General features: G+C 43.2%; 1 protein-coding gene across 3 annotated transcripts; it reads right to left on the bottom strand.

The window, feature by feature from the left end:
- Nucleotides 1-7,939: 7,939 nt before the first annotated feature.
- On the bottom strand, nt 7,940-26,694 carry SRD5A3 (steroid 5 alpha-reductase 3). 3 transcript variants are annotated; one of them, XR_013828271.1, is made up of 6 exons: nt 26,360-26,694; nt 18,887-19,029; nt 16,890-17,087; nt 13,374-13,508; nt 10,035-12,305; nt 7,940-8,835 (listed from the first exon to the last, which is right to left on the bottom strand). XR_013828271.1 is itself a non-coding variant. In XM_079921099.1 (5 exons), exons 1-5 carry the CDS (start codon nt 26,578-26,580, stop codon nt 12,046-12,048), a joined length of 957 nt encoding a protein of 318 aa, XP_079777225.1. In that variant the 5' UTR covers nt 26,581-26,694; the 3' UTR covers nt 8,878-12,045. The 3 variants fall into 3 exon arrangements, 1 of the variants encoding a protein (XP_079777225.1); XR_013828272.1 differs by lacking the exon at nt 7,940-8,835 and having other exon boundaries at nt 8,877-10,172; nt 11,382-12,305; XM_079921099.1 differs by lacking the exon at nt 7,940-8,835 and having other exon boundaries at nt 8,878-12,305.
- Nucleotides 26,695-27,042: the final 348 nt, after the last annotated feature.

Below are 27,042 nucleotides of genomic sequence, written 5' to 3'. Positions count from 1 at the left end.
TGATTTTCCATCCTTCCTATTCTCCAAAAAAAGTAGCTGGAGAAACAGCCTAAGAGGACAGAATAAGTTTGTGCAAGGGCCTATCACACAGAAGTAAAACCCCATCATCTATGTCAGGGAACAGCAAGCTCAAATGCCTTCAGGAACTTAAACAGAGGAAAAGAAACTGATGGGGTCTCCAGCTCTGTCTAAAGCAGGTGAGCATCCATTATCCTGCCCTAGGCTGTTGCTAAAATGAGGAGCATGACCCCAGGTTTATCAGATACTCCAAATGGTCAAGGGAGAAGCCATGGATTAGAATTTTTATGTGATATTTTCTCATTTTTAAACTAGGATTACCTTCCACTAAATGTAACAGAAAATCCAAAACACCATCTAGTATGAATTAGATAAGAAGGTTTTCCTTTGTGAGAGGCAGTTCAGAACTAATGTAGTAGGTCCTAAGGGATCAGGGATCCAGGTTCCTTCCAGCCTTCTGCTCTATCATTCCTAGGGTGTGGCCTTTACCTTTATGACCCAGTATAGCTGCTAGAGCTCTAACGGCCTGGTCCAGACAGCAGGATAGAGGACTGGCTGGAAAAAGAAGGGCCACAGGATACGTGTCTTTTAAGGAAGCTGGCACAAAGCACATCTGCTTACATCTTATTGGCTAGAACCTAGCTGCATGGCCACTGTTAACTGCAATGTCACTTTTCCCAACTTCCCTTGCAGTTACGTGTGTGTGTGTGTGTGTGTGTGTGTGTGTGTGTGTGTGTGTGTGTACAGAGAAAGATGCTTATTTTAAGGAATTGGCTCAGGTGATTGTGGGGGCTGGCAAGTCTGAAATGCTTAGGGCAGGCCAGCAGGCTGGAAGCTCAGGCAACATTTTTATATTGCAGTCCTCGAGCATAATTCCTTCTCCAGGAAACCTCAGATTTTGCTTTCAAGGACTTCGATTTATCAGATGAAAGCCACGCTCATTACTGAGGGCAATTTCCTTTACTTAAGGTAAACTAATTACAGATGTTAATCACACCTACGAAACATCTTCACAAGCAACATCTAGATTAGTGTTTGAACAAGCCATTGAGCACCATAGCCTAGCTAAATTGACACGTAAAACTAACCATCACAGGCGCTCATTAAAAAATGTTCAAAACTGTGCTGGCAAAATAACACCCATGAGACTGATTTGGGCTTCAGCCTGCCCGTTTGCAATCCTTTCCCTACACTAGAGCAAGGAGCTCTGTTCTTTATAGCCCTAGAATATAACAACCCCATATATCCTCCACACAGCTGGAATCACACATGTATGATAACAAGAGGTCTGCAGTCCCACCCTTTCCGGGAGACTATACCTAGATAAATAGCTAATCTCAGGTTTTTGTGTATGTGTGTTTCTGTTATTTTTGTTTTTGCCACTGTGTTGATGATATCTGATAAACAACATCCTTTTCTCTTTGACCTTGTTCTAGCTCATTAAATTATTTTCACTGTAAATTCCAAGCTTTCTGGTGCTAGTGGTTTAGGGAGAGTAGGGCGGGCTGAGGGGGCAGGCAGGGCATTTTGGCTAATAAAGCCAAACCACCAGTCACTGTATTCCCTGAGGACCACCCAGACAGAGGAATGCCACTCTTTTCCACACTCTCCTCAAACAGTTCTTTTAAACTTGCTTTTGTCTTTCAAATCTAACTTTGATAACACAGTCGGCCTAGAAAACCGAGGCCTGCTGCAGTTATTTTGTCACTAATTTGTAAGAGGGCTTTATATGAGTATTTATTTTCTCATTTTTATATGTATTGCGCTTGTTTTTCCTAATTTTGTAAACATTGTTTATGATGCCTTTCTCTGTAATTCTGTACATGCTTGCAGCTTTTCTCAGTCTATTTTAACATTATAGGTACTAGAAATGTGACCCATTAAAAGCATTGATACACAAATTATATCACTTAGAAATCCATAACTTCATTAAATCAGAAAGACAGAACTAAATTTGTTTTGGGTAAATGTGCATCTTCTTTTAAAGTTGTTTTATGTAACAATCATCTCACAAAAATAATTTTAATGAAGTGGATCTTTTTTGTTAGCCTTACGGGAAGCAAATTTGGTTTATCTGGTTTAAATGCTTTCCCCTGATGTTTCATTTTCAAATGTAAGTCATCTCTACGGTGATTTTGTATCTACGGTAAAGTTCACTAGAAGTCGTCCGTTCTGAAGAATCCTAGAAGGGGAGGGCCCATACTGTGGTGCCATTTCTCTGGTTTTGGGAAAAACAGCTCTTCGTCCTTGAAAGTCACAGAATGCTGACAGGACGATCTGACCAACCTACTGCTTATAAAGTATGAGTTTGACCCTCATTTGAATGGATGTTTATCCCTGTTAATCTCATGCTTTGGATGGCAAACACTGTAATTTTAATCAGGATGCCAACCCATTGGAGGCATTGTCCCCAACTGTTCTTTTGTGATGTCCGATTTGGATCAAATACAGATTTTTCCTTATGCCAAATTCTGCACTCTGGCCCATAGTATTACATTATTTTACTCTTAACATAGGTAAAATGCCTACCAGCTGATAGATTTTTGTATGGAACACGTTAAAACATGCATTTTCTTGGGCTTCCCTGGTGGCGCAGTGGTTGAGAGTCCGCCTGCCGATGCAGGGGACACGGGTTCGTGCCCCGGTCCGGGAAGATACCACATGCTGCAGAGCGGCTGGGCCCGTGAGCCATGGCCGCTGAGCCTGCGTGTCCGGAGCCTGTGCTCTGCAACGGGAGAGACCACAACAGTGAGAGGCCCATGTACCGCAAAAAAAAAAAAAAGAAGAAAAAAGAACATGGATTTTCTTACATATCTTGCCCTTTTCTATACTTCTTAAGCATTCATAGCACAAACTGTCTTCAATAATGGCTTACGATGAAAATTTGTCATTCTCTGACCTGACCAGGGCTGGCTACATAATTTGCTGGGCCCAGTGCAGAATGAAAATGTAGGACCCCTGTTCAAAAGCAGGGAAAAAAGTGCAGCTAAAGGTACTAGTGTAATAGGGGTAATGGTGATAAACGGGTAACTCGGTGAACTTAAAAATTGCAAAAATATATTTGGGGGGGTCAATATTCTATATAATGCCATAAACAACAACAGTATATTAATGTGATATCTTGATCATGAAAATTTTTCTGGCTCACCTGTCTGCAAATTAAGATTTATACTTGTCATTTTATTTTCATTTTCAACAGGTAAGAAATTCATTTCACATAGTTTTTTTTCCCACGAGATATGACTGAAAGAAGTATCAGTCACTCTCGGCAAATGCAAGATCACAAGTTATGACCATTTGCATTCTGAAAAGGATCTTTCTGCTGATGCAACTGTTAAGAAAATTTTATAGGCTGTGACAACACAGATGAATTTCTAATAACATTTTGAGATACAAATTTTAGTAGTTCTAGTCTATTCTAGTGTTGATTCTTGTGGAATTATTTTTCTAAACAGATTTTTCACATGAATACATTTTATGTAAGTCTGAATTTAAGTATAAATTTATATAATGGCATTTTAATGTTTCCTCAGACATGGGGAAATGTTTCCTGAAACTTGTGGAGGTCGTACAAGCAACTGGTGACTTTATGGTTTGAGTATAAATCAAAAGTCCTGTTTATGCTTTCTGTTGTCGTAGCTTCAATTACAAGGAAAAAGATTTAATTGCCTTCCTCTTTAACAATTGGTTCATTCAGACCTTCAAATGAAAATAGTGTTTTTTAAAAACTGACGTATAGTTGATTTCAATAACATTAGTTTTGGGTGTACAACATAGTCATTCGATGTCTTTATAGTTATAATCTGTATAAAGTTATTGTAAAATACTGGCTATATTCCCTGTGCTGTATATTACATCCTTGTATCTTACGTTATACCTAGTAGTTTGTACCTCTTAATCCCCTACCCCTATATTGCCTTTCCTCCTACCTCTCTCCCCAGCAGTAACCACTAGTTTGCTCTCTGTATCTGCAAGTCTGTTTCTGTTTTGTTATATTCATTTGTTTTAGATTCCACATATAAGTGATAACACACAGTATTTGTCTCTCTCTGACTTATTCCATTAGGTCAGAGAGAGACAACTCTCTGACCCTCCAACTCCATCCATGTTGTTGAAATGGCAAAATTTCATTCTTTTTAATGGCTGAGTAATATTCCACTATATATGTACCACATCTTTCTAGTGTTCTTTTCTGTAGAATATGATGATCTTTATATTTAATTTCTATTTCTATATGTGTGGTTATTTGCTTCACCATGTTGCAGCAGTTTTCAAAACTAGAGATTCTAAATCCTTTAAGAATTCTAATAATTCCCTGATAGGCTTTATTGCAATGTTCACGTATTTTTTGTTTTTGTTTTTTGTGGTACGTGGGCCTCTCACTGTTGTGGCCTCTCCCGTTGCGGAGCACAGGCTCCGGACGTGCAGGCTCAGCGGCCATGGCTCACGGGCCCAGCCACTCCGCAGCATGTGGGATCTTCCTGGACTGGGGCACGAACCCGTGTCCCCTGCATCGGCAGGCGGACTCTCAACCACTGCGCCACCAGGGAAGCCCTGTTCATGTATTTTGTACTAATTTACTGATAAAGTCTGCTGCCTGAGTGCCAGCAGTTCCTGTCCCAGGGTCCGGCTGATGAGTTCATTTGTGCGGATGACAGGGACTTGCAAGCTGGCTTCCCACTGCAGGTCCTGGTGCTGCCCCCGTGCAGAGCCCCTTCCCACCTGTCGAGCCAGGGCTGCCACAGCTGTTGCCTCCGCTTCTGCTGTTGCCGCCACCATCCCCACTGCCGTGCAGGCTCAGGAACCTGCCCGGCTGCGGCAAGCTCCTCGGAGGCGTGTGTGTGCATGCTGGGTTGCCTGCACTGCCCGAGCCCTCTGCGCACGTGCAAGCATAACCTCTGGTCATGTTTCCACTGTTCACGTGCATGTTCCATTGTCCTATCAGACTTCACTTACCAAACACAAGTTCAAAAATAAAATTATTAAGAATTTCAAGACAGGAACAGCAGAGGATTAAACCAAGCGTGGGGTCCTTCTGAGAGAAGGGCCCTGTGAGACTGCACGGCTCACACGCTTGCGAAGCTGCATATGGTTGCATAGTCTGTCAAGTGTCAGGATTTGAACTGGAAGAACATGAGGTGGTAGGGAAATGATGAAACTGACGGATTCCCTCCATGTCTTTAACTTAAGGAAATAGGTTGTTGATAAATCTGTGTCATCCTCATACTGAAATGTGTACTTATTGAGAGCAAGAATCGTGTCTTATATAACCCGGTACGCACCACAGAGCCTACCTCCGTGCTTTGGATATAGCAGATGTTAAATAAATTTGGTTGAATAGATAAACTGCTATTCTTCTGTTTTCAGAGGGGTAACATCTAAAGACCTGGCCACAGACAGATGATCTTTTTATGTAAGTCACTAACCTGATCAAAGTCGGTGTAAAAAACTCTGATCTGATTGTCTGGTCCAGGAGGAGGAATATTGTTAGTAAGCATTGTGTTTCCTGTAGCGATGCTCTAAATGTGCCTGTATGCAAACTTCCTAAGTTTGGCGGGAATCCTTCTGCCTTTCCCTGGACGTAAAGAGAATCTCATAATTGATTTCCGTTTTTTTCTCCTTTGTTTCCTGAGGGGACTTAATTCTTTTCCAGACCCAAGATTAAGATGGCATTATTCTTTACCCAGAGTTTCCAAAGGTGATTTTGTAAATATTGTCTTAGACCTAACGATGAAAGACTGCTGACTAGGGAAATCTAATCAGCAAGTGGGAGATGAAGGCAAGGAGCAAAGTCTATAATTCTGCCTGTAACTTTTTATTAAAAACTGTCTTCTGTAGTAGGCAAGTCAGGGTGCTGCTCCACCAAGTAGCACAAGTACTTGCCTTGGGGGCTCCCTTGTTTCACTTACTGTATAAGTTTGAATTTAGGGTAATAAAAACAGACCTTGTTGAGTCATGAAAATGGAAGATAGGCCTGGATTCTGCAGGGCAGTTGCAATAAGTGCTCAGTCTACAGACAGCCAGGCCCTTGGCCAACCTCTACTAACCAGTGTTAAGGTCTACCCACAGCCCAAAATTCCTGTCGATCTTGATAAGTCTACACTCTATGAATGAGTAAAATTTATTAGTATGCCTGCCAAAATGGCACACTCAGATGTTACTTATTCATACTGACACACCCTGATACTATCAGGCGCTTCCAATTCTAAATTACCACACATTCCAGAGGATGCGATCCAGGGAGTACAAATAACATTCATCTGGGTTAGTAAGAGCCTATGTCCCTCTTATATAAAACAACAACAATAAAACTTACTGATGGGACCTCAGCCCTGGTGACACCTTGACTGCAGTGAATTCTTGAGGCAGAGGCACCCAGCTAAGTTGTACCTGAAGTCCTGACCCACAGAAACTACGAGAGACGTTTGCTGTTTTATGCTGCTAAGATTTGGAGTACGTCATTACACAGCAGCAGATGATCCGACTTAAAGGGGGCATGGGGGTCAGCCACGTGGCCCTCTGGAGGAGGAGCACTCTAGGCAGAAGAAACAGCCAGTGCAAAGGCCCTAAAATAGGAGCACGGCGGATATGGAACAGCAAGGGGGCCAGTGTGTAGGAAGAGGGAATGAGGGTAAGAATAGGAGATGAGATAAGGGAGATGACTGCGGGTCAGATCGTATGGGAAGCTAGCAGGTTACTGGAGTTAACTTTGGCCTTGATCTAAGAGAAACTGGGAGCTGTTGCAGGGTTTTGAGAGAGTAGTGGCATGATCTACGTTTCTGAAAGATCACTCTGGCTTGTGCTGAGGAGCAGCTGTAGAGAATAAGGGAGAAAGCTAGGACACCAATTATGAGTCTGGGGCAGTAAATTAGGCAAGAAATGATGGTGGCTAAAATCAAGATGGTAGCTCATAGAGTCAATGTAACAGGGATGACTTCTGGATGTAGAACCACAGATTGGTCTGCTGGGCATGAGAGAAAGAGAAGAGTCAAGGAAGACCTCATCATTTTCAGTTTGAGTAATAAAGAAATGGGAAGACTGTAGGAGGATCAGGTGTGGGGATGAGGAAAATCAGAAATTCACATTTAATCACATCTATCGAGATATCTATTACACACCAAGTAGAGACATTAAGCAGGAAATTGGACATACGAGTCTAGAGTTGGGGAATGATGTTTAGGCTGGATATATATATTTAGAAGTTGTCAGTATACAAATAGTATTTAAAGTCATGAGACTGTATGAGATCACCATCTAAAGATTGAGGGACCAAGGGACCAAAAACTGGGAATTGGCATATTCCTACATTCAGAAGTCAGGATAGAGAGAAGGAATTGTAGAGAAACCTGGGAAGGAACAGTCAGGGAGGTAGGGGGAAAACTCGGAGTGTGTGGAGTCTTGGAGTCAATTAAAGGAAGTGTATCAAGGTGAAGTGGCAGACCACCGCTGCTGTGCTGGTATGAATACTGAGAAGTGACCGCTGGACTTTCAAGAGCAGTGTCAGTTGAGTCGTGAGGTCTGGAGAGTGACTGGAATGGGTTTGGCAGTGAGAGAAAAAGAACTGGAGCTAGTAAGAACAAAATAACTCTTTCTAGTTTTGCTGCAAAGCCACCAGAAAAATCAGGTGGTGAGGGCAATGGGGTTAGGTGTTAAAAAGGTATTTTTCTGCTGATGGGAAAATTGAGAAATGGCAAAACTTGGCTGATTTAGTAGGAGGAAGAATGGCTAACCAATGTCCTTAGGTAGACTCTAGTGCCCAAGTAGAGGGCCTAGCTTTGAGTAGAAACCCAGAGAGATTGTTTAGTCTCAGGAAGAAACTGCAAATGACTTGGAAATTAGCAAAAAATATTACTGGTGCCCTGTCCAGCACACTCCTCAGGATATCTGCACCTCATCTTTGAGCTATTTTGCAACTTCGTAAGCAGCAGACTCTTGGTACTGGTTCTAACATCTTACTAGTTCCTTCATTATGAGTTCAATAAAATCTTTGGCATGTGCTCATTTTATATTTGTGTGAGAATCATGATTATACATCCTCTTTTAAAAAGAAAGTATCCTTCAACAGTAACGAGGGCAGACAACATAAATGGGCAAATGCTTAGGTGGGTGGAGGCAGTGGTGGTAACGGTGGAAGCTGTCTTCCAGCGGCTTCATTTTCCTGAGGACAGGGATGTGACACAGTCAGCAGAATGGGAGAGTGAATGGACTGGGGAAGTTTAGTACGACTGCAGCAGTGAACACCACTTGAGGTTAACGGCCATGAATTCGAAGGGGGATGTTGGTGGACTGTATTTCTCCAGCCATAGTTCAGTTGCATAGGTGCACACACCAAGGAGGGAAGGTTGAATTTAACCAGGGGTGTGCCTTGGTTAAACCACCAGGAAGCAGCAATGTGGGGCGGCAAGAGAATTGGGGATATATACAAAGAATGATTAGAGTGATTCACTTAAGCAGGGTAAGGAGATATGACTTAGAAAAGGTGAAGGACTACGTTCTATTGACAGACTGGAGGTCCCAATGGGGTGGAAAGACTTGGAGTTGCTGTACTAGAACAATAAGCTGGGAAGACAGGAGCTGGTAATCAGAGAAGCAAAATATTCTCTCTACTTGGGGCCAGCATCCTAGCATCTGGACAGACATTCTACTGTTTGAGGGTCACTTACCTGTTAACCACGAGACTCCTCTTTTAGTGTGTGGAAGCAGAGATGTTTTGCATAGAGTGCTTACTTCCCCTTCTCCTAGTTTAATTCTTATGGTCTTTCTCAATGAGATGATTCCATGAAATCAAGTTTTGTTTTCTTCAAGAGTGAACAGAATCTGCAGACAGACAGGCAGCACGATGAGCAGGGTCTCTCTGGAAGGTTGTGCAGTCTGCGCACTGCACAAAGGACCACAAGCTAAAGGGTGAGTGGGCTGAGATCCAGCTCAAGCTCCGCTCACTGAGCTGCAGTCCTATCACCAGCTGCCTTTTGTGTCCACAAAGGTTCATGCCCTGCTCTTGTGGGGATGTTCTAGAGTAACGACTTACCTAATTCACAGAAAGACGCTATGTAGACCAAGGAGCCCTGACAAAAAATGCACATGTGCTATGAGGCTTTTACCCAGAGGGCTAGGCTCAGGAGGCAGATATGTCTTTCTGTAGAGAAATCTCTTGTGTTCTTTTGTCCTCTAAGCATTTCAAGTGTTCAGAGTCTTTTTGAAGGAAGAGACCTGATATGTGCATAGAGTAGCTCTCTGTTTCCCCCAAACCAATACATGGCTTTCTAGATCATTGGTATTTGAGAAAAAGGATGAAGTATGCATCACGTGAATTACTTAGGGATCACTGCCACCTCCACTGTTTCTTGTCCATTTATCAGAAAAATCTTAGACTAATGTAAGACACTGATAAAAATCAGCTGAATATTTTTTTTTCTGATAAGCAATGTAAGCGAGTGGGCAGAAATTGCTTAGATAGGTGTAAAAAATTTCTACTTGCTCATTTACTATTTTAAGACCTTTAATACAACAGTTCATTTTGAGATATGTTACTTATCAATGGTCTTTGAATTTTCAGGTAACTTCAGTTATGCAAATGTTTACAGTCTCCTTAAACTATCCATTAAGCTTCATATAAAAGTACCGGCAAAGGCTTTTTTTTGGGATAGGAATTCTAGCAATAACCACTCATTGAATTAAAAACACAATACAGAACAAAGCTTTGTGGAGACAAAATAATCCATGCTACTGAAAGCAAATGTTAGTATAGAGGATGAGCTACAACTTGGAGACTTAAAAACAAAGGTTATTTTCAGTACACTTTTCTATTCAGTAGCTAATCCAGGGAATGCTGTCATGAGGTAGTTCAGTAACATTTTCCCGAACTTAATAGTAACAGAATTAAAGAGTAAAGCTATTCAACTAAGCCAATAGGAAAATCAAGAATCTCCAGCCCCAAGCTATTTCTGGATTATCCATGTGAAGAATCTGCAGACTCTCTCTGGTGTTCTCCCTTTAGGCACATGGATTATTTTTACCAGCACAAATAGCAACGTTGACTGTGATCTTGCAAGCACAATTCTCAATTATTCTCCACGGCTGAGCTTTCGCCAAAGACCACACAACTTTGTTCGGAGCCTCTTTGAGGACATCACTACTTCCTTTTCTGTCTTCACCTAGAAATGCAATGTTTGGGCAAGGAAGGGGGAGGGAGAGTAGAAGACAGGAGAAGCATGAGAAGGATGGCAAGAACATGGGGAGCACAGAGCTGACTGGGAACCCTCTCTCAGGGCCCGACAGGCTTCTTCACAGGGAATGCTCATTATTTTACTTAAAAGTACAATGAAATTCCAGAATAGCAGACAAATTCCTAGTCTAACCTAGTATAAAACCGTATGCTAAAGCAAAATACATTTTTCTGCCCAAATAATATTCTAAAATTATTTATGCCATTTGTGTGGCAATTAAGGCCAAAATGCAATATGCTTTACATTTCTGGTGTAGAAAGTTTTGTTCCTGAGTCCCGGTCCTGAGGATGGCAAATCTAAATGATAAATGAAATGACTATGTCATTTATTAGATGGAATAGCTGATGGAAATGATATTTGATTATTGGGGAGAAAATGTTACTTCAGAAATCTAAGCACTTTAGAAAATGTGCTGATGTACATATATTGAAAGTTGGGTTAAAAAGAATCTGTTTACCAGCTTCGGTTTACTACTCCAGAGATGCAGGTTGGGAGGATATTCTTAGACTGTGCCTTCCATGCATGTCTGGTTAATAATGAGGTGCTTTCCCCCATAGCATGGCACATCTTAGTGCAAAACTTTAGTACCTAGTAGACTATAAGAAGATATCTGTATAAAAGAAATAAAGTTAATACCTCAGCCAGTAAGCCAGTAAATCTTATGCTGCACGAATGTGCAGTTTTTTACTGCGTTGCTCAGGCTATAGTATTATTTTCTACTTTCACACCATGCAGTTATATCCACTTGATTTAATCATGGATATTTTCTTAACATAAGCTATCTTAAGTGCAAATTTCATTTTTAAATATCTTCAGATTCATTCTATTAGTTAAAATACACTCAGGCAGACATTAATCCAATTTGAATAACTACATATGAATGAGGCTACAGCACTATCCAATACCGGGAGCAAGTCAGTTCCATTCATGAGGGCTTTTTATGCATAAATATAAAAATATTTTATTTCAGATGCTTACACTTTTAAGGTACTCCCTAGAAAGGGATGTCAAAAAAATATTAAATAAAAGAGGTTTCAAACTTTGTTAGGCTATGATTTGAGGGGGAAATGACTATTGATGGTTACATAGCTGGAAATCTTTGTGGTAATAAGTATAAGCTAACTTCAATCAACTCACTTTTCCCAGAATCCATTGGTGTGAAATTATACATTGTTGTTATTTTCAAAGACTATTCAGCTTTGACTGATATGCAACAAGCAGTTACTGAGCATCTGCTATATTGCTTATTGTGTAGTCTAGTTAATTTGTCTGTAGCAAAAACAAAGCCACAGATGACCTTATCTCTTCCACTGTGTGTGTGTTTGTTTGAAGCTGTTTGTATATTCTTGATTAGTCTGTTTTTGAAGCAGCTTGGAAAAGTCTCATCTACTTTTTAGCATTTGGTTGCTTTTATAAAGCGTCTTAGAAAGCAGACATAGCACTCCCAGGTCTGCCAGAAGTATTTCTTCTCTGAAGACTCAATTTCTTCCATTGTTTAAAAAAATTTTATTTATTTTGCCACGCTGAGCAGCAAGTGAGATCTTAGTTCCCCAACCAGGGATCGAACCCATGCCCCCTGCAGTGGAAGTGCGGAGCCTTAACCATTGGACTGCCAAGGAAGTCCCAAGACTCATTTTCTTGAGTGGTATTGCTTTCCTCATGCACTGAAGACTTCTGGTAACAGAAATGGACCAGAGACTTTTAAACAGTTCTACAGAAATTGTACTTTGGTCTCTAGACTTTGTTGTCCTTGGGAATTGGAACTGTCACCTGGTGTGCATTCCTCATAACTGAGATTATCTTAAAACAGAAATGGTAGGAAAGCTTTCCTGTGCTTCGGGTAGGAGACGAATTTGCTTTTGTAGAATTTGTGGCTGAGGAAAGCTGACAGAGCCTGGCTGAAGAAGACATATGTTACCACGAGCCACCAAGTTAAGTTGTGGAAACCAAAGGTGACAGCCATGGAAATGTAGATCATCAGCTCTGCCAGGTAGTTAGGGGAAGAAACGTATTCAAACCAGTCTCCAAAAGGGATTCGGTGGTTACAGTGAATGACCACTCCTGAAATGGAAAAAGAAGATACCCTGAACATTTGAAGTTGCCAAAACGAAGTTTTACCACTTCACCCTCCAAATAATTTATAAAACTCATTTAGAAAAAGGTGTCACAGACCTGTACAAACCACCATCCTGTCACACCTCCATTGTCATTCTACTACATATTAAAAAGTCACATGCTGAGGTTATACTAACAACTGTAAATACGTTTCGCCAACAATCCTCCAAGCTATTAACAACTCAGACACCAGAGTCAGACTGCATGAGTTCAAATCCTAGCTCTGCCACTTACAAGCTGTGTAACTTTAGATAAGTTGCTTAACCTCTCTGTGCCTCTCTTTCCTCATCTATAAAATGAGGATAAGACTGTACCCGCCTAAAGCGAGTTCTGTGAAGTTACATATAAAGCACTCAGAACAGGGCCAGCACAAAATAAGCACTTGATAAACGCTGAATAGTACTATTCCATTTTTAATATTTCAAAAAGTCTAATAAAAACTGTAACTGTGATAAGTCAACACAAGTTAACTAAAGAGTCAAGGTTTTTTTGCTTTAGCTGGAATGATACTAACTTGGCACAGTAATACTAGGGCTCACATGCTGGTTAGACACATATATGCAGTGTAGGCCCCAAAATGTGGGCACAGAATAGAGTTGCAGAATGTCAGGGCTAGACGGTGTCAGGGAGGTCTTTCAGTAAAATGCTCTCATTTTACAGATGGGAAGATCAAGACCCAGAGAGTCTTGTCAAAAATGAGCATTGGAGGGCTTCCCTGGTAGTGCAATGGTTGAGAGTCCGCCTGCCGATGCAGGGGACGCGGGTTCATGCCCCGGTCCGGGAAGATCCCACATGCCGCGGAGTGGCCGGGCCCGTGAGCCATGGCCGCTGAGCCTGCGCGGAGCCTGTGCTCCGCAATGGGAGAGGCCCGCGTACCGCAAGAAAAAAAAAAAAAAGAGAGCATTTGATAGATTAGTCAACTAATTAGGGCAGGAAAGAAAAGAGAGAAGTAATATGTACACCTAACTTCTGAGGGCTAAAATCCACATGCAGTGGTTCTAAAAGATATCTCACCTGCTTTATTTTTCCTGAGATTTCCGAGAATGACATGACACTTATACTGATGGACAGATGACCAGATGAACATCATCATTCCGAGGATATGGAACCACCGAGCTTGCATCAAGAGATTTTTCCCTATCACGTAGACTACAGAAATAAGAATTATCTTATTAGCCAACTCTGCAAAATTTCAGAGGCTCAGAGCATTAAAAAAATCATATAATCAGTAGAACACCATTACCTACTTATTCTGTTCTTCACGACTGGAAAATCATCCTGTTATAATTTCCCAAGTACAGAGGGGAGAACAGCATCCCTGTGGATGAGGGAGGTGTGCTCCTCAGCCAGGGGCAGCTTCAGGGGCCCCTGGCAGAGAATTCCATATCAACACATTCTCTTGCTCCTTCTTCAAGTGCTTCAAGCACAGGGGTCAGCTCTGTCTCCCACTCTTGTGATGCACTCTTGTGTGGTGAGACTACTTAGCATTTTTATTTCTAAGCCTGGTTTTATGTCCTCTTTCTTACAGTCTGTCAGAAAAACACTTCCTAAAGGATCTCATCCCGAGCCATTTCTAAGGAAACCTTTAACGCTGACTTGACTGGCTCTGGCCAGTGAAGAAAATCACTGGAAGTAAAGGCTAACAGTGGAACTTCTCAAAAAGAGGAGAAATGGAAACTGCAAGATAAAGACCAAAACAGTATCCCTTTCTGATTAGAGAGAATCTAGTCAGAGAGATTTCGTTTCAGGAGTAGAAACACTCAAAAGTTTCATCTTCTTGCTTCTCCAGCTACCAAGAAGACGTGAAGAATGCAGGTTTTCTAAGGACTGGCATTAGAAAAACAAATTAAGGACTTCCCTATGTTCAGCAGGAAGCAGTGAGGCTAGTCAGGGATTTGACTGAAAAAACAAAGCTGTCCATTGACAACGGGGAAGAGCCGGAGGCTCTGCAGCCAAGAGGGAGCCCCTACAAAGTTGATTCAGGTAGGAGAACCAAGGGTCAAGCTATTCCATATGGGTACCTGGAGGCAGGACTCAGCTGATGACAGCTAATGACTAATGACAGTCCACCAAAATCTAATTGTGTTAATTTCTTTTAAAAACTTGCTTTCTCTAAACAATCTACCATAGTCTCTTAATGTTGACTAAGTTTAGCCATTTAACTAAATAGTTATATTTTTATAGTTAAAAATAAGCAGAATATGAAAAATAGTTTTAAATCAGAGGGCTATAAGAGCAAGTCACCACAGGATTAAAAGTTGAAGCAAGTGTCTGAAAGTTCACGTTACAGCCAAGTCACCTACTCTAAAGGCAGAGAAATTACCTATGAGAGAAAAAAAAATTTTAAGAGGAAGTTTTGATACAGGAAAGGGGAGGCAGGAGGAAGGCTATTTACTGAGAGTCTAATCTGTGTAGTATTTAGTTATTCATTTATTCATTCGTTCCTTATTGAGTGTCTACTGAGTGTGGCATCTCTCACAAGGGATAAAGCAGTGGGTAAGTCAGGTGAGGTCCCAGTCCTCATGAACTCACACTCTAGTAGCAAGAGATGAAACAAGTAAAAAAATCAATGACCAAGATAATTTAAGGTACAGATGGTACTCTGAAGAAAAAACAACAGAACAATGTAACGGAGAGTGACTGGGGGTGGACCCTCTAGACTCTGAAGGCAAGGAGATGTGAAGATATGGGTAGTTTACAGATACACTTTCTTTCCACTTTCACAAGAACCCTCTGAAATCAGTATATGTCCCTAATTCCAGATGAAGGTTCTGAGGCTCTGAGATGTTAATAAGCCAGAATTCAGACTCAGGCCCATCTGACGCCCAAGCCCCTGTCATTTCTATCAGACTCTGCAGCTGGCAAATGCCCCAGTGTTCTCTTCCAATGAATTCCTGAAACCAGTCCTCCCCATACTGTCCCAGATGATCTCTTGAAGGACAGGTAAGTGAAACACAAGTTTCAGAAAACTTCAGAAAGGAGTGTCTACAAGCTATTTTGTGGGTGTCTCAGCAGCCTTTCCTTGACTTCTTATACAGGAAGGAAGGTGGAAGTTGGGGTCCAGCCAGCAGAGGAAACTCCAGGAGAGATATGTAATGCTAACAGACTGCAAACTAGTGGGTTACCAAAGTGCTTTGGAAAGCTCCTTTGGGTAAAAACCTCGGACTGTTCTCCAGGAATGATGGCTCAAACCATGACATGGGAGGCACAAGGATGCCACAGCCAAAAGCTCAGGGAGGAAAAACTGACTTACGTTCAGAGAAATTAGATGGAGAGATGCTAACTGAGTGGCTGGAGCCAATAAACAACTCAGGAATTGAGAAAGAGCATCAATAAGTCATACTTTAAAATCGTTCCTTGCGCCATGGAGGCCACGGGCTGTCCTACAGCAACAGAGAGAGAGGCCAATCAAGGGGCACTTGACACTGAAATCAAACCTGAGGAGAGAGCTCACTCACTGAGTACTGGAAATATCCAGACCATGGGCTCAATTTACAAGGAGGGATAGGGCAGCTTTAGGAAACAGGGAGACTTGGGCTTAGAGAAAACAGCTGTGAAGGACCTACCCTAGAGCGTGTGGGTTGACGGATACCAAGGATGCGAGATGAAGTTAAGCTCAGCACTAGAAAACTCATTTCCATCGCCCAAAATGACTTGAATTCTTTATGATAAGCATGCACTGTTTTTACAAAAACCATGGTCAGATATGTCAGATATCCAATCCTCCCTCTCCCCCATCCCCCAAATCACATTTCATTTCCTCCTCATAAACAAGGTCATGATTTTGCTTCCCTCTTCCTGGCTAGTGAGAGCTCAGAAGTGTTAAGGCACAATTTTGATTTACCACAGTGCTCTTTTGTCCTCTCCGCTCAGGCTGCCTCACTTGAAATAAGCTTTGTTACAACGGGAACAATCACAAGAACGAGATGGCAACAAAATGGCTCCCTACCTCCTCTTCAAATCCCAACTATTCACCATGAGCTCAGGCCACCCTTTCCTCCTCTGGTATTCCATGATTTCACCCTGCACAACAACTTTCCCTTCCCCACCCTCATCCCTCACCCCTCCACCCCTGGATGATGAGGCTTTGGTGAGGCAGCTTGGCTTGCTGACCCTTTCTCCTGTTCCAGTGTGTTCCCCTGCTTCCTGTTCTACTCTTGACCACACTGCCTCTTCCTTTCCAGACTAACTCCACAGAAGTTCACTGACTTCAATCCCACTGATGGAAACCCCACATCCCACTTCTTCATCCCTAAACCAGGCCTCCTGAAGACTTTGCACTTTATTCTCTTTACTGAAGGCATTGCTGCTTACATTGGTGTCTCTCAGGTTTTAGCAGTTATGGTTGTGATGTGCATCTGCTAGGCACCCTTGGGCATGCTGGCTTTTTAAAGCTACAATTAGAGCCCAAACTCCTCAAATGCGAAGTGAACTCCTACTTTCTAACTTCCATAATGCTTGGTGGAATGCTTCACCCGGAGTCCCTCATATACCCAGTGACTCAGCTGACAGACCCCAGCAACCACTCACCATTCCTGCCGTCCATTGGCACTTGGCTCAACACAGTTAGGCCAACAAGGACATAGTAGACAAGTCCAAAACAGTACTGCACGACGTGAATCATGGCATTGGAGAAGACACTGACATAGAAGCACTCGAAGAGTCTTCGTAGGCTGTGTAGCCACAGAAACACTAGCACTAAGAACGCAGACAGCACGAGCTCACCCCCTACAATTCAGAATGGAACACACTCAGCATCTCTCTCTCCAGGACTAATCCAAAGTTATGATTTCCCCTACTGTTAAACAGGGTATTAAACAAGATCAGAGCTTGGAAGGGGCCCTAGATATCATCCAGCCTAACACCTCCTTTGTTTGGCAATGAGGGAGTGAGCCAAGTGAAGTCAAGGCATTTGGCTCAAGGTTACACAGTAAGCTGGTGACAGAGCTGAGACAGACTCGGGTCTCCTGACTCTACGCTGTGATGTGAAAGCCTTCTGGGTTACACGGCTGTAAAGGGATCCATGCTCTCAGAACCCAAACTCCATGGTCTCTGGTCCCTGGCACTAATCCCCATCTGAAGATAGTCAGGAAGAGTTCCTGGATGACCTCTGAGCAAGGACTCCTGGTGGGATCCCTGAGGTCAGTGGGGAGAAGAGACACAGGCATATACAGAAGCAGAAAGGGGGATGGGAACAGAGACAGGAAGAGTTATGCATTTCTTTCTGTATTAAAAAAAAAAAAGAAATTATACTTTTGGGGGACTGTGAGACTTGAGATCTATCTTCCTATCTGCCTCTCAGCCCTCTGCCTCAAGAGAAGTCAGAAGAAATTCTGGTTTTTAAAATGACATAAAATCTAGATGTTTTTTAAAAATGTTATCACACACATCATAAAAATACAATAAGGACACAGCCTAATGAATTTTTGCAAAGTACACCAGCCCATCCCACCCATACGACCAGCCCCTACATCAAGAAACAGAACACAACCAGCACCTCGTGCTCCCCTCCAGGCACTGCCCGTCCCCGCACCCTCCCACGGGTACGCTCTATGGAGACTTCTATCACACAGATTGGCTTTGCCTGCTTTTCTCATTTAAATATAGTGAAACCTAGTTCTAACTCTTCAGGAATAGGATAAAACAAACAACCAAATACAACTCCTCACAACCACCCTTCAAATATCAGAACCCAGCCAGCCCCCCAGTAAGCAAATGAAGAGGTAAAGTTTTAATGGGTGAAGTAGGATTCACCGAGGTATCTTCCCCTCCCAAGTAGGATCTGCATAGCTTTTTCTTTCCGTCATCTTTTGCAACAAGTTCCTCTGGTTATACAGAAAAGGACTGTTCCTAGGAAGCCAGCGGTTTGGCTGCTGGAACAAAGGACAGAGATAGCACCAGAACAATTTGTTTCTAATTCTGCCCCTCTCCTGATGCCTGATATTAATTGAGGCCACTTTATGGTTTTCACCTTCAATTCCTTACCTTTTAAATTGTTCTGTGTATCCTTTATTCAAGGCACAGTGAGGCAAATTTAAATGCTATTTTGTAATCATCTGATCAACAACTATTTACAGTCAATTTTTTTTATACAACCAAAGCCTCACAGCATAACAAACATTTTTAACCTGTGATCAAAAAGTAATTTTCTATCAAATTTCTGGAGTCCAGAGGCATGATTGTGGTTGGAACTATATATATGATAAATGTTTCAAGGCAAACCTGAGGGATCCTAAAGTACTAAAAATATCAGAGGGAGAACAGCCAGTCCTGTTCAGCACAGCACTTGCTGGGAAATCAGGGATGAAGAGCTGACTCTCAGCTCTGCCATGATCTCAGTGAAGGACTTGGGGCCTTCCCCTTGGCCATCTGGCTGTGATCCACGCGGAACCCTTTCTGCCCCACCCTTCACTTCCCAGCCCTGCCAAGAAGCTGAGAGTGGCTATGAAATACCGAGAACACCTCCCTGCAGGCAGGAGAGACAGGAACAGGATACAATGGTTGGTATTAGCCAGAGGAGTTGTTACCTCGGAATTGCGCAGCCCCAAGAATTCTGAGTAAATGATGAAGCCAGTTTGGAAAAGGTGCTCCCACAAACAGAGACTGAGTAAGGCTCCAAAGCAGGAAGCCATTCCACAGCACTGAGATGATATAGAAGTGAGAAAAATACCTGCGGAGGGAAAACAAGTTAGGTAATAATCAGAGTGGATCCACTTTAAGCCTTTATACAGGAAGACTATTTTTAGTTTCCCTATCCTCTTTCCTCCATTCCGCAAGTATAGCTTTGCTTTTTTAATAGAACCTGAATCCTACAGATGTTCAGATTTTTGAAATTTCCTTTCAAATGATGGGACTGGTTAACTAATAAGAAAAAGAGGCTTCCTAAAGTCAACAAGAACATGAATGACCTTGTTAAACTTAGATGTAGGGTTAATTAGCTCTCTCTTATCTTCAGGTAACAGGATTGGGCTCAAACTCAAAAATAGGGGCCCCAGGGCCTGGCAGAGACAGCCTAGATTGTGCTAACACTAGCCAAATCTGTGGAAGATTTATAAATCTCGAGTGATATTGCTGCAATAGCCGTACAACTGTTACACAAGATTTGCACAATCACAGGTTCTCAGGGTTGCAAGAAACCTTAAAGGTCTTCTGATTCAGTGTTTTCTTAAATTGTGTTGATCTAACTTACTTTTATAATAACATGACAAATATTAACTCATAAAACTAGCTATCAACTCCTGATGGGTACCGCTCTCATACAAATACAATACATATTTTGCAATCATGACAGTAACGAATGAAATAAATAAAACCACAAAACCAATAAAAGTTGAAATTAGTAATTAGCAATGTCAATTTAACATGAAAGATTATGCTGGTTTGCTGCAAAGGAATCACCTAATATGGCACCAGGGCCTAACATGCTTTTTTGAGGTCTCTTTACCTATACCTCTACTATTTTTCTCTAATCAAATCAATGCAAAATCTTTCTGACACTGCAGGGTGCCTGGAGGTCACCTGGCCTTCCCTGGTCTTCAATGCATCACATCTATATTAAGCCCTCCTTCTTGTCTCATTTATCTGTGATGCAGTAAGACAGTCTGGAGTCAATAGGATTACACATAGATTCAGGGACTCCTCTTCCAGTTGATTCAGAGTATGCTTGTATGTACCAGACCTCACAGTCCCCCAGACTATGCCCACAACCCGTCTGACAAACACTGATCTAAGCTGACCATTCCATAGCAACCCACTTATTCTCCCCACTACTGTTACAAATTCTATCACCAGATCTGTCCTCTCTGAGATGTCCTGTTATTCTGGATTCAGATCTTCTCTAGGCTCAAGAGCTTAGTTTCCTGCAAAGTTCATGCATGAGTGTCAAGTCTACCCCCTCGTCCCCACCCCTGGGCCCCTGGCCTTTGGTTGCCTCCCAGGGTCTTCCGTAAGACACACGTCCTAGAACTGAGCCCAGGTCTGGTCTGAGCCAGCAGAGCAGAATGGCAGCTGCAAGGTGCTCTGCAGGCTCCCATGGAAAGGGGAGGGGCCAGCTTCTGAGGAGCAACTTTCAGCCGCTTTACCTACTTCATGTTTTCAAAACAATTTACTGAGCACTTAGAACATGCTAGGTGATGTTCTTGGAGCTGGAGACGCAGCAGGGAGCAAACTGAGCAGGTGGCTGCCGTGATGAAGTTTATCTTTCGGCAGACAGTCAGCAAATGAACCTGTAGACATCCAGCCCAGTGCTGGGTGAGGGAACAGAGACGGTGCAGAGGGGAGGCCATTCTGGGTGAGTGGTCAAGGATGGCCTCTCTGGAAGTGACACTTGGCTAGAATGAATAACCTTTGTGAATTTCTGAGCAAAGAATGTTCTAGGGAGAGGAAACAACCACCACGAAGGCCCTGAGGCACAACAAAGGACACATGTGTGGAGGGTGCTAGGGCATGAAAAGCAAGGGCAGACCCTACAGGGCCCTGTAAGGACACTGGCTTTTTTTTTTTTTTTTTTTTTTTTGCGGTACGCAGGCCTCTCACTGTTGTGGCCTCTCCCGTTGCGGAGCACAGGCTCCGGACGCGCAGGCTCAGCGGCTATGGTCCACGGGCCCAGCTGCTCTGAGGCATGTGGGATCTTCCCGGACCGTGTTCCCTGCATCAGCAGGCGGACTCTCAACCACTGTGCCACCAGGGAAGCCCAGGACACTGGCTTTCAAGTGGGATGGGAAGGCATCTGAACACAGCAACCTGAAGTAATACTTTATGTTTTAAAAATCCTTCTGGCTGATGGAAAAGTTCTGGAGATGATGACAGTGGTGATGGCTGCACAACAATGTGAATGTACTTAAAGCCAATGAGCTGTACACGCAAAAAGGGTTAAAGTGGAAAATGGTATGTCATGTATATTATATCACAATCAAAAGAAAAAAAGAGAGAGAGCATTGTTCATTCATTTTGGTCTTTTCTAAGTTAAAAAAAATCCCCCTGGTAAGGAAAGAGAATCGTCCAGTTGTGGGGAGACCAGTTAAAGAGTATTTCATTTCATCTTCCCAACAATCCTGTCAAGTTTGCATTATATTTACATGTGGCAGCTGAGAAAACTAAGGCTCAGAAGGTTAAGTTACTTATCCAAGGTCATGCAGTAAGTGGCAGTGTTGGCTCCACACTCAGCCCTGATGACTCTGAAGTTAAAATCACATGGCTGTGCTCCTATTCATGTGATCTAGACTTGCCGGAACCTGCTTTTCCAGCCCTATGTTACATGTACCAATTTATACCAAACCATAAGTCAACCAAATTACTCAAGAATGTTTGATATAAGATGCTAAGCCACATTTTGCTGTGCCCTCCTTGTGCCATGGGGTTTTGATTCACAGGCAGATTGTTTTCCTTATTCCTACATTTTGCACATTCTATCTCTTGTTTTGCTTGCCTTATTTCCTGCTACAGGAAACGTGTCCTACTCTTAATTCGTGGTTACATCTGTTTTTTGAAAAGACCCAGCTCTAGCCTCAAAAGCAGATCTGAAAACTCTCCTTCCTTCTCTTCTAGACGCTCTCCCTCTTTTCCCCCCTTGGCACTTTGCTTAACTGAAGTGAACCCCTGGGAGCAGGGATATGGGGACCCTTATGGTAGCTCAGGGCTGGGCACCGAGCAAGCACTCCTCTGACTTAACAAACATTTTGGTGCTTAGTATAAGCCAGGGACTGCTCTAGGCTCTGGGGATACAGCAATGAACACAAAAGACAACAGTTCCTGCCCTCATGGAGCTTATACTCACAGTTACACACAGAAGTAAAATTTACACCATGTCAGTAGGTGATAATTGCTAACAAGAAAACTAAAGCTGGGAAGAGACGAGGAAGTGCTGGGGATGGTAGTATTATACTTTTAAACAGGGTGGGTAGGGCAGGCCTCGTTGAGAAGGTTATACCTGAGCAGAATTATAGGAAGTGAGGGCATAAACCATCTGGCTATTTGGGGGAAGAGCTTTCCAGGTAGAGGAAAGGCCTCTACAGGGCGAAGGCCCTGAGGGGACAGAAAACAAGCAGAGAGACCCAGAAAACTGGATTGGATCCACACGAGGGGCAAACGATCGGATCTCAGTGAGGTGGTGGGGACAAGACTGTACAGGGTCTTGGGCTCTTCCTGGGAGTGAGCTGGAAGCCACTAAATGGTTCTGGGACAGGAGATATCTGATCTAACACTACTTGCTGATTGCAAGAACTGATCCCAGGACCAGTTAGGGGAGTCATAGGTTTAATTAAGGAAGGAAACCAATGGTTCCTGAGTTCTGACGAGGTGCCTGGCCCTGTGCCACGTGCTTTAACGTCATAACCACCTGTATGAGGAACAGGTGCTATTATGCTAACACTCCAGTCCATACCACCACCTCTTGCCTGGAGCACCCTTAACGGCCTCTTACCCAGTCTTCTCCACACAATGGCTAGTCATCCTCTCAAACATAAATCACATAATGCCATGCCCCCTTCCCCATCCTAAAGCTACTTTCCACACACTCAGAATAAAATCTAATCTCCACTATGGTCTGTAAGGCCTGCTGTCTGTCCTGGCCTCCCAAAATAAACTCATCTTCTGCCCTGCCCCTTTCTGATCATCCTTTCTAGTGCTGTCATCGGCAACCCCATCTTGCTCATGATCAAGTAACCAGGCTGGATTTCCTCTGAAGCACTTATTACCATCTGAAATTATTTTGCTTGTTTTACAAGATTTGTTTACATATTTACCATTTTACAAAAACAAAGGCTCCAAGGAACCTAGAATAGCTCCTGGCAATAGTAAGTACTCTATAAAGAATGGTTAAATAAATGAATGAAAGAGAAGGTACCACATCCAAAGTTACTCTGAGAAAGCAGTCAAGTTAATCAACAAACCAATTAAAGCTAAAACCTTTTTTTTTTTGATTCATTCAAAACATTGATCGAGGACCTTATTATCATCAGGCATTGAGCCCGAGATATGGTAACAAACAAGACAAATGTAAACATATGGAGTTTACAGTCTAGAGCAGGGATTCCTGACATTTTTTATCCATCATGCACTCCTTTGGCAGTCTGGTGAAGGCTACATGCCTAAAAGACATAGGGATAAACGAAACCAATTATGCTGAAATATAGGTAACACAACCACTAAGAAACATTTGTAATATATGTGCTTCTTAATTAATGTATTAAATAACAAGATATAGTGGAGGATAATACAGTATTCTTATAGTGAAAATAATGTTTTGAGGTCTCCTCAATATTTTTAATATAACATTAAAAAACTTGTCACAAAATTGCAGGAATTGCTAATTCTACTGTGGTTTGTTGATTACATTTACCATTAAAGTGCCAAATTTCAGCTAGAGGTTAGTGAAATAAAGATATAATTTTTTCCAATCCAATTTGCCCCAAATTCTATCCACAGATCCCCTGGACTGCAGGTTAGGACCCCTGAACCCTAGGAGGGAAAGTCTGGATGGTTCTCTTTGTCTCTACAGCTCAATTCAATTGCAATGTTTCTATAACATTCTAAACATTCAATTGCAATGTTTCTAATATTTTGAAATATTAGAAACAGAAGTACTTCCATATACACTATGCAAGTCAAGAGCACTGTGACTCACGTTCGAGGTCATGTATTTATTCAGACTTTCTGGGAAATCAAAACTCCAGGAAGGGCTTCCCTGGTGGCACAGTGGTTAAGAATCCACCTGCCAATGCAGGGGACATGGGTTCGAGCCCTGGTTCGGGAAGATTCCACATGCCGTGGAGCAACTAAGCCCATGTGCCACAACTACTGAGCCTGTGCTCTAGAGCCCGCAAGCGACAACTACTGAACCCGCATGCCACAACTACTGAAGCCCGCAGGCCTAGAGACCGTGCTCCGCAACAAGAGAAGCCATCGCAGTGAGAAGCCTGCGCACCTCAACGAAGAGTAGCCACAACTAGAGAAAGCCTGCCCGCAGCAACGAAGACCCAATGCAGCCAAAAATAAATAAATAAAATAAATAAATTATTTTTAAAAATTAAAAAAACACAAAAAACAAAACTGCAGGAACCAAAAGAAAACAAGAAAAGCAACTATCACCTTAATTAAAAAAAAAAAAAAACTACCAGGCAGGGGTAATGGAATCAACATTCCATGAATTCAATTAAGGTTTAATTCTTTCCTCTTTAGGAAAAAATAATCCCAAACAAATTCACCTAAGCTCTTGGGTGCAGAAACGTGATATACAGCTGCCTATTTCTAAGTGTAAAAATTACAGGCTTATTTTCACCTTTAAGAGTACTACTGAATTCTGAACAAGGAAAAATAATTAAATATAGCATCTAGACATTTTTGCCTTTCATGACTGGCCTGGGTTTGCTGCACCTTCTCTAGTATGAAAAGGAATTTTAGTTTAAATTTAGAAAAAAGACCAAACAAAACACCATGGAAAGGTCCGTTCTAGAATTCTGGAAGAAGAAAAACACATAAATTATTTCATAATATAGCAGAAGTTACAAGGAGCCCAAAGAGTACCAATTTTGTAGTAAAGAGTAAGGGAAAGGTACAAAATTTGTTTCTTGGCCGTCAAATATAAGGACAGACCGGAGCAGTAACAGGTAGGGTATGGGAGCCAAAGAGGTAAGTGCTGGGAATGATTTGAAATATGCCCTCTACTCCAGAAACAGTAGTACCTTTTCTAAAATTCAGAAAATAAATTGTTAGAACTCACACTCTCAAAAAAATTTTTTTCTTCACCTTGTAACACTAAAAAAATGACAATCTAGGAATGTTCCTGCTATGAAATAGAAAAGTACTACACTCAAAACCTGATGAAAAATAGGATGACCGGAAACTTTAGCTTACAAAGAGCTTCTAAGAAATAGGAGGTTTAATCACTGTGTGTGAATCGTCTACTTCCCAGAGCCTCATTCCCGTTACATTTCCTCAGAATGACCTAGTGCTCGCTTCTCAGTGTTAATACCTGATGAATATTTCTGCAACAGTCAAAAGTGGGAAGCCAAGTTTATTTAGACTCTTTCTTGTCTGCAGACCTGGGGCACCGCCTATGCGAGGTTTAAGTGAGAACCAAGATGTTTTAATACATCAGAAACCCTATCACATTTCTCCAGATTCCTTCCTAAACGCCAACTTAGGCTGTATCTCCAAGAAAAGCCACTGCTATATTCCTACCGTCTAGCAGTGTTTGGCTGACTCTTGCCGGTAATGTTCTGAATTTAAAGAAAAGCAAACAAAAACCGAAACTATAACAAGCCTTACAATGTCTGAAAGAATTCTATTGAAGTCCTAACGATTTAATCTCTCGTTGAACTTAGTTATGAAATCTGCTGAAAGTCAAATGGGGCTTAGGGACCAGGCTTGCCTAAAATGTGCCATCTTGGGGAACATTTCTCCAGGGGCACCTGCCGAGATGCGGGTAAGGAGCGTCAGTGCGATCGAAGGAGGTGGGCGCCAGTTGGTGACCCGCGTCTCACCCTTCATCCTAACTGTTTAGAGTTGGGAAACAAATACGGGACACAGAGGCGCGAAAGGAGGGCCTGCCTTCATTTTTAGTGAGTTCCGGCGACCTCAAGTTAGCTTATGAGCCCCTAGAGTGCAGGAGAGGGGAAACAGGAGAATTTTCGGAAACTTTAATTTACCGCCTGGTGACCGAGCCTAAATTGGGAAGCGCTGCCATTTACCCCGAAGGAAAGGCTACGTGCGGCCAGAAGTTCACGTTCCTGCACCCCGGAAGGTGCGCGCAGCTCAGCACCCTCGGTGTCGACGGACACTCGCGGCATTCAGCCCCCAGCGCCACGCAGCGGACGCGGGCAGAGCCGGAGGGCGGGCCGGCGTTGCGCCGCGTCGAGGAACCCGCCTGGGCCTCCCGGGCCGGTCCGCGCCGGCCCCGCCAGCCCCGCGCCCACCTCTGCTGCCCCCTGCCGGCTGCTCGAGCGGGGCGCCCCCGGCTCTCCGCGCCTAGGCAGCCAGGACTCGCGCCCGGGCGCGGTTACCTCTTGGGGACATCAAAAGCCCGACAGGCGGCCGGTCGCGACGGCCCCCCTTCCTTGGTTTTTCCATAGCGGATCAGGTCCTGGAAGAGCGCGCAGCCCGGAAGCAGGCCGGACGGCACGAGCTGCAGCAGTAGGGTCAGCAGGAAGGCCGCGGCCAGCGTGAGCCACACGGCACGCAGCGGATTCAGCGCCGAGAGTTCGGCCCCCGCCCAGAGAGACATGGCCGGCGCACCCGGCGTCCGCGCTCCTCGGGCCCTCGCCACCCGTTGGCGGAGAAACAGCCACTCGAGCGCGGCGCGCCGGCCTCAGCCGGGCGGGACGTGGGTGACGCAGCGCAGGGCTGGGTCGCGCTCGGCCCCGCCCAGGACACGCCTCCCGGGAGGAGGCACCGCCCCGCCGCGCGGAATTCTTGGTCTGGGTCTTGCTGGAGCTTGTTGGTCGCTCTATCACTAGTCTGAGTCGGGGTTCCTATATGGAACCCCAGAAATACGACTCAACAGTATGATTTAAAGCAGCGGAACGAACAAGACTACGTCTGCAAGTCTTCACTGCAGCACTGTTTTCATTGGAAAAGTGGAAACAATCCAGAATGTTCCACGTTAAGGTATCTAGCTAAATTATGGTACAATAACATTGGAGTATCATGAATCCATTAACATAATTATGAAGACGGTCGAAACACG

Source organism: Stenella coeruleoalba (genome assembly GCF_951394435.1).
Source record: "Stenella coeruleoalba genome assembly, chromosome: 4".
In the NCBI taxonomy this organism is placed as follows: Eukaryota; Metazoa; Chordata; class Mammalia; order Artiodactyla; family Delphinidae; genus Stenella; species Stenella coeruleoalba.
This window is presented reverse-complemented; position numbering and strand designations above follow the sequence as displayed.

Bases quoted from the DNA above. Each gene is read 5' to 3' on its own strand.
- SRD5A3 (XM_079921099.1), bottom strand. From the start codon at position 26,580: ATGTCTCTCTGGGCGGGGGCCGAACTCTCGGCGCTGAATCCGCTGCGT. The intron at 19,030-26,359 runs GTAACCGCGCCC...TTCCCTCCGCAG, and splicing joins GCTTTTGATGTCCCCAAGAG to GTATTTTTCTCACTTCTATA. The intron at 12,306-13,373 runs GTGAGATATCTT...TTTCCATTTCAG, and splicing joins TCTCAGGAAAAATAAAGCAG to GAGTGGTCATTCACTGTAAC.